Here is a 7,703-nt window from a genome sequence, read left to right on the forward strand (position 1 = left end):
TACGCGATTCGCCGTGTTAATTATTTCGGTGCGTAATAATTATGTCCCTTTCAATATATCGCGCGGCTCTCGTAATTTACATGTATGATTCAGATGCGTACGACACGGGTGCACATCACATCCAAGAAAAGGTTCCTAGTCTTGCTGTCCATTCGTCCCTTGTTGGGATTTCAAAAGGCAAAAGCAGCACTAAGAAGGGTTCAACATAGGGAAATTTGGAGGTGGATGGATGAGATAGACGCTGATGTGTGGAGACCGTGAGGGGAGGGCCAAAGCTAGCAATGCAAGGAGAGATGGAATGTGGGGAGGGCGAAACCTCCAAAGTGGCCAATTGTCCCCTACTCCCTTGTCTGGCATGCCACACCGCAATACATATCTCTCCCTCTTTGCATCTTTATATTCCTGTCAGGGTTGCCCCCGTTAGGAACCCCCCACCGAGAGAGCAGCTAGCTCATCATATTCCATTTGGGATGAGAAAAAGGAGCCACCTCCGCACCCACTCCTCCTTCCCAATTCTCCTCCAGATTCCAATCCTTCCCCCGGATACACCGTGAACTTGGACATATATTTTCGTATATAGAGAGAGGGGTAGATAGATAGTTTTTAGCTTGCAGGAGGAAGTTTCCATGGCTCGTGGCGGTGTGAATATGTGCTCAAATTGCAATTAGCTGGTGACCATATGCGTACGGGTAAGGAAACTATTCCCTTGTTCCAACTTGCATTGCTTCATTCCTTTCTCGGGCTGCTTGCTCCTCGATCGATCGTCGTCGTCCGCGGCGGCGGCGACGGCTGGGACGTTGGCGATTCCGGAGATTTTGGGTGTGCCCGTCGGCGAATTATTCCCGTCGTGTTGCGTGCCACGCCTTCGGGGCATCTAGGCCGGTGGTGCTATGCCTATGCTGCTGTGCATCGATTCCGGTCGAACCTAGCTTGCACTTGTTGCGGCAGCTAGCGCCATATTTAAGCGCCCGCGGCCGCGATAATCTTCCTTCCCCCCTCCAAATCTCGTCTTCGCGAAACAAGTCTTGATGTTTTCAGGTCGACATCGTATAATGTTCGAGGCATCGTGCATGCATGTTGTATGTGCAATCCTGAGCTGTTAAGCTCGTGGTGAAATTAGGCCATGGATTAATGGTGCTGTTTTTGGTATTGATTGTGTTTGTTCAGTTAACACTCCAACTTCGAAGAATCAGGCCAAGAAGATTAGGCTGCACGACCGCTACTGCGACGGGATGATGCCGCTGTGCAACCCGAGCTCCGAGGCGAGGCAGCTTTCCGCGTCCTCCACCGGGCTCCCGACGTCGCACCAGGAACTGTTCATGAGCGCCGGGTTTCAACAGCAGCAGCAGCCGCAGCACCGCGACGCCGCCGCCGGGTGGGCGCGCCAGGAGTACTACGCGCCGCCGCAGAGGTCGGCGGCGTTCGCGCAGAGATGCGTCGGCTCCAGCACGGCGGCGTTCTACGCGGCCGAGCACCTGCTCGGCATCGGGCAGTTCGACGGCGCTCCCCTCGGGATGCTCCCGCCGGCGGCGACGATGATGCCAGCGGTGCCGGCCAGGACGCGGCCGGAGAGCGGCGACATGTACATGTCGCACGAGCTCGAGCCGGTGATGCTCCGCGCGGACCAGTCGCCGTCAGTGAGGACGTACTACGTGCGGCCGCAGCAGCGGCGGGACCCGGTGGAGCTCGAGCTGCCACTGCCACTGCCGCCAACGCAGGAGCAAGAGAGCGCGCACCATAACCTGTTCGGCAACCCTCCGACCATCCAACCGCACTCGTTCTCACCCCATGTAAGTGAGCTACAGCACACGCAGGCAGCCATGGATGGATAGACAAGCTCTCTTGATGGTGACTGACGTTCCATCCGAAATCTCTGAAGGTCCCGTCGATGGAGGCGCCGAGCAGCAGCAGCAGCCTGCTGAGCCAGATGGAGAGCCACCTGTCCGCCAGGAGCAGCGCCGGCGCGCCAGCGACCTCCACCGGCACCGGCAGCGTGTCAGCGCCTCCGCCGAGCAAGACGCGGATCCGGTGGACGCCGGAGCTGCACGAGCGGTTCGTGGACTGCGTGAGCAAGCTCGGCGGCGCGGACAGTGCGTACTGTTCTTGATCCGAAAACAACTATGCTTGTTGATTCTTGTCTCGTTCACTAATAAATTCCTCGTTGCAGGGGCGACCCCGAAGGGGATCCTGAAGCTGATGAACTCGGACGGCCTCACCATCTACCACATCAAGAGCCACCTCCAGGTACAACGACTGGCTTGTGTCCATGCAGTAATAATTCCCAACTTGTTACTCCTGTTGATAGCTAGTAGGAAGTTTTATTTCGATCCAAGTCACAGTAGTTAATCTTCTTCTCCGTCTGTCGACCACAGAAATACCGGATGGCCAAGTACATGCCGGCACCATCTTCATCGTCGTCGTCGGAAGGTAATTCATCTACCGATCATGCACGTCGCCGTTCGTTTGTTGCCAACAGCCTCCAAGCATGCATGCATCCTACCGGGCAGCGACACCTGTGCTCACTGGTGACTCATCCATCCATGTCTGTTGCCGAATCGCAGGGAGGCAGCACGAGAAGAGGGCCGCCGGAAGCGACACCCAGCATGAACTGGACCCCAAAACGTATCTTTCTTTCTGCTAATCTCTACTAGCTTTTTCCCCTCCGTCTTAGCGGAACCCATGTGCATGCTCCTGATGTGTCATGCATAACATACACACACTAGCAGTACATATATTGCCACTGAGTACTGCTGACGACGACGATGCCGATTCTTTGTGCAGTGGGATGCACATCACGGAAGCACTCCGCGTCCAGCTCGACGTGCAGCGCCGCCTCCACGAGCAGCTCGAGGTGTGCTTGCCAAGTTGCCATATACATACATATAGTACCAAAGAGAAAATTAGGCTCTAGTCTAGCTAGGCCCTGATGTATAATGTTTGTCAGTGAAAAGTATATGTGATTTGTCTAACTTGGTTGCTCCTTTTGGTGTTGCGTCGGCAGATACAGCGGAAGCTGCAGGTGAGGATCGAGGAGCAGGGCAAGAGGCTGCAGAAGATGTTCGAGGACCAGCTCAAGGCCAGCGGCAACACCGCGCCGGCCGCGGGCCCGGACGTCGTCCTCTTCCCGGCCGCGGCGGAGACGCCGAGCGAGCAAGAGGAGGATACCGTGTTCGTCGATGTCATCGACGATGACGACGAGGTGCAGATAATCTCCGTCGCCAGCGGCAGCTATGACGACGACTTAGCCTTGTAAAAACTGCGGATGCTCTGTAGTGACCTAGGCCTTTGATTCGGCAAATGTTGTTTGTTACTAGTTTTCTCTTTCTTTCTTTTTTCTTTCTTACGGTGGTGATGTTGTAGGTTTCGATGTCTATAACAACGATGGCTGTGTGCATTGATCGATGCAGAGGTCAGGGTCTTGCTTATTTTCGAGAGATAAAAAGGGGCATCATTCTAGCTGAGAAGCTAGAGAAGTGTCTCCATCTATTTTTCATGAGTTCATCGAAATTTCTCACGAGTTCATGGAATGTTACATTTCTCTTTTTTTTTCTCAAATACGCACGAGTGTGCGTATTATATATTAAAAAAAGGGATGGGGTAGAGAGTCCCTCCGCGTTGGTGTTACATGTTTTATGTTACATGGATCCAACTCCACCTGGACCTACAACGATATTCGTCTAACTCCTCTTCACAGCCCGCGTTGTCAACCCTCCTAGGAAGGAGGTTACGTCCCCTTTGATTAGTACGGCTTGTTTCCATGTCGGCCATTCCCCTTCTATCCTAACGATTACATGGTTTACCGATGGTGCTATCCCATCAAATACAATTGTGTTTCGGTGTTTCCACACTTCCCATAGTACATGGATGAGAATAGCCCCGACGTCCTTCCCGCCATGTCTGGTGCTAGTCTTGCTTTGGCACCACTCTTGGAGTCCATCGGCCCTCGAAGGTATCCAGTCCCGCTTGCCCAGAGCCTGGCATACGACCGTCCATACATGTCGTGTGAACACACAACCAAGTAATAGGTGGTTAATTGTTTCCTCTTCCTGGCCGCAGAAAGGGCACGCGTCCTGGTGATCCAGTCCCCTTCGAGCCAGGCGGTCGGACGTCCAACATCTATTTCGGAGCAAGCCAAGCGAAGAAGTGACATTGCAGGGGGCACTGGACTCCCACGTAAACGTGGTGGGAATGACCTCTCGGCTCCAGAACTAGGCCACGTAAGCTGATTTGGCCGAGAAGCAACCGTTCGTCTCCCAAGCCCATGCAACTGAGTCTTGCAGATCATCATGTAGCGTTTCCCTAGCGACAGCTGTCTAGAGGTCCGGGTATTCTTGTATCAAGGCCGGTGTGAGCTCAGGTCCAATGTCACGTGCCCAACTGCCCTCGCTTAGTGCCTGGTGCACAGTCCGTAGTCTGTATCCTATTTCGCACTCTGCCATAGAGGTTCGGAGCTATCTCTTGTATTCTTTGTCCTTTCCATTCCCCGCTTTAAATATAGTTGCGGCTCTGCAGAGCTGCAGCGACTCCTTCGGCACGTTGATGTTGAATTCCGCCCATCGTATAGAGGGATCAGACCGCTGCAGCCATAGCCACCTTGACTGCATCGCTATATTCAGCCACCCGAGGTTGGGGATGCCAAGGCCTCCTGCCCACATGGGTGTACAGACTGAGACCCAGGCGACAGAGCACTGCCCACCATTCGTCGCAGCCTTTGCACACCAAAGAAAGCCGCGGCAGATCTTGTTCATTGCCGAGATCGTCTTCTGTGGAATATTGAGCGCGAGCATTGTGTCGGGGTTTTGGTGCGACATATGCCAACGGGTGGCTTATCATGGTGGGGTAGTAAGACGTCGCCGGTGCCAGGAAGCGGGATGAGGCGTAGACACGTACGCCGGCGAACTTTACCCAGGTTCGGGGCTCTCCTAGGAGATAACACCCCTAGTCCTGCTCTGCGGGGTCTCCACATGCTCACTATATCAACAAGTAGCTACAAGATGCTCCTTGAGCTGTTTGCTAGAGGAAGAAGAAGGGCTAGGCTAGCTCTCTCCTCTCTCTATGTGTGTGGTTGTGTAGTTTAAGGATCTGAACCCTTTGCATGGGTGCCCTGGGGGGTTTATATAGGCCTAACCCCAGGGGTACAATGGTAAACTAGCCGGGTGTAGGCCCAGGCCGTCAGTGTCTCTTGTGGTCGGCTTCTCCGCTGGCTGCTGGGGCCCGCTGACTGGTGGGCCCCGCCGGCTGTCTTGTACTCGGCCGACAGGCCGCGCCCGCTACTCGCGGGTCTTGTCGGTTGCTCATCACTGTAGCCGTGCTTCTAATGACGCTTGCTTTGTCGGGGAGGGCGTGGCTACAGTCCCGCCGCCTGGCGGGCGATCACTGTAGCCACTCCCCATCTCTTCTGGTTAATGGAGCACAAACTCCTCGGGAGGGGAGGGCCACCTTCTGGGTGCCGGCCTCCCCCTTGGCCGATTGGCCGAGACTAGCCGCCTTCTGGTTACTCGCGGGCAGGTAGGGCCGGCCGCCTGCAGGCCGTACCGACAGCCGTCATGGGAGCATGGTCCCTTCTGACTTCGGTGATGTCACGGGTGGAGGGGCCACAGTGCCGCGCCGCGCAGGAGATCTTCGGCTGGTACAGCGCACTGTGGCCACAACCCGTCCTGGATTCGGGGGTGGCAAGCTTCGTTGTAGCCACGCCCCGTCTCATCGCATTCATAAGGGTGCAGACTTTGAGGGCGCCTGGGGCCGCCCGCTAGGAGCCGGCCTCTCTGGAGGCCGCCTGCTAGCTAGGAGTCGGCCCGCTTCGTGGCCGTCTTCTGGGGTCCTTAGCCTTCCGGCAGCCGGCCGCTTGGACTAGCCGGCCACGAGAAGGCGGCGACCAAGCTTTGAGGTTTGAGGGGCGCAGTCGGCCCCGATGTCTTGAAATGTCATGGGGGGCAGATGAAGCTATCCATGGCCAATAACTCCAACAGTAGTCCCCGAAGCTGGTGGGTCGCCGCGGCTGACAAGGCGGGGTGCCCCTACAGCTTCCTACTCTGATTAGTCTTGTTTGCTCGTCTCGTCCGTCTTCTGGTATGCCAACTGCTAGGAGTCGGATGCGGCAGATGGCCGCTTGATGAATTTTGAACCGCCAAGGCGGGAACCAGGTGGTGCGCTAGCCAAGCATCTAGGTCTGCCGCCCACCGCTCGCACGCCACGCGGCGTCAGCTAGCCAGGCCGGCCTACCAGCCCACGAGCGTGACGGGACATGCTGCAGGCCGGGCCCGCCACTACCAGGCCTCGGCGCGCGCGCGGATCCGCTGCTGCCGAGGCGGGGCGGTTGGGATCCCACGCGCCATTACCACGCGTCTTTACCGCGCGGTAAATGCGGGGTCGTGGGGACGTGGGCGCAGTTAATCCCACGACCCCACGCCCCGCCCCCTCGGCTTTGCAGCTAGGGGCTATAAATTGGGGGAGGAGGGGAGCGGCAGAGGCACGCGCGCTCTCCTCTCCCTTGCCTCCTCTTGCTTCTTCCTCTTCTTCGCCGCCGCCGCACTCGTGCTCCGTTGAAGTGCTGCCGCGGCTCACCGTCGCCTTCGAGCTTCTCCTCTCCAGGTCCTCTCTCTGCTCCGCAGGGAGCTCGCGCGCTCGTCACCGCCATTCGTCTTTGTCGAGATCGAGCCGTCATGGAGCGCTCCGGCGACTGGGACGGCTCCAACGTCCATGAAGACCAGCTCACATTCCTCCGCGACACGCGGCGGCTGCTCGGCGCAGGCTACATCAAGACACGTGTGCCGCCCGCCGACGAGATCTCGCCGGCGCCGAAGGAAGACGAGCGCGTCATCTTCCGCTCGCACTTCCTCCGTGGCTTCGGCCTGCCGGCGAGCGGCTTCCTTCGCTCGTTTATGACCTTCTACCGACTCCAGCCGCACCACCTCACACCGAACATGGTGGTGCTGCTGTCGGCCTTCGTCACCCTCTGTGAGGGGTATCTTGGCATCCTCCCCACCATCGAGCTCTGGGGGGCTTTGCTACCTCTTGAGCACTGTGTTGGTTTTCCCTTGAAGAGGAAAGGGTGATGCAGCAAAGTAGCGTAAGTATTTCCCTCATTTTTTGAGAACCAAGGTATCAATCCAGTAGGAGGCAACGCACGAGTCCCTCGCACCTACACAAACAAATAAATCCTCGCAACCAACGCGATAAGGGGTTGTCAATCCCTACACGGTCACTTACGAGAGTGAGATCTGATAGATATGATAAGATAATATTTTTGGTATTTTTATGATAAAGATGCAAAGTAAAATAGAAAGCAATAAAAATAACTAAGTGTTGGAAGATTAATATGATGGAAAATAGACCCGGGGGCCATAGGTTTCACTAGTGGCTTCTCTCAAGAGCATAAGTATTTACGGTGGGTGAACAAATTACTGTTGAGCAATTGACAGAATTGAGCATAGTTATGAGAATATCTAGGTATGATCATGTATATAGGCATCACGTCCGGGACAAGTAGACCGACTCCTGCCTGCATCTACTACTATTACTCCACACATCGACCGCTATCCAGCATGCATCTAGAGTATTAAGTTCATAAGAACAGAGTAACGCTTTAAGCAAGATGACATGATGTAGAGGGATAAACTCATGCAATATGATATAAACCCCATCTTGTTATCCTCGATGGCAACAATACTATACGTGCCTTGCTGCCCCTACTGTCACTGGGA

General features: G+C 55.7%; 1 protein-coding gene across 1 annotated transcript; it reads left to right on the forward strand.

The window, feature by feature from the left end:
- The first annotated feature begins 320 nt into the window (after window positions 1-320).
- Window positions 321-3,522, forward strand: LOC109750710 (myb family transcription factor RLI1). The gene is made up of 8 exons (XM_020309661.4): window positions 321-689; window positions 1,168-1,790; window positions 1,880-2,090; window positions 2,168-2,244; window positions 2,373-2,427; window positions 2,562-2,622; window positions 2,782-2,851; window positions 3,002-3,522. The coding sequence occupies exons 1-8, from the start codon at window positions 680-682 to the stop codon at window positions 3,251-3,253; spliced, it is 1,359 nt and encodes a 452-aa protein (XP_020165250.1). The 5' UTR covers window positions 321-679; the 3' UTR covers window positions 3,254-3,522.
- Window positions 3,523-7,703: the final 4,181 nt, after the last annotated feature.

The sequence above is a fragment of the Aegilops tauschii genome, chromosome 2, assembly GCF_002575655.3.
Source record: "Aegilops tauschii subsp. strangulata cultivar AL8/78 chromosome 2, Aet v6.0, whole genome shotgun sequence".
NCBI lineage: Eukaryota > Viridiplantae > Streptophyta > Magnoliopsida > Poales > Poaceae > Aegilops > Aegilops tauschii.

What these genes read in the sequence shown, in the direction of transcription:
- LOC109750710 (XM_020309661.4), top strand. An exon ending in CAAGCTCGGCGGCGCGGACA is followed by an intron (nt 2,091 to 2,167) that starts GTGCGTACTGTT and finishes TCCTCGTTGCAG; the next exon opens with GGGCGACCCCGAAGGGGATC. An exon ending in GCCTCCACGAGCAGCTCGAG is followed by an intron (nt 2,852 to 3,001) that starts GTGTGCTTGCCA and finishes TTGCGTCGGCAG; the next exon opens with ATACAGCGGAAGCTGCAGGT.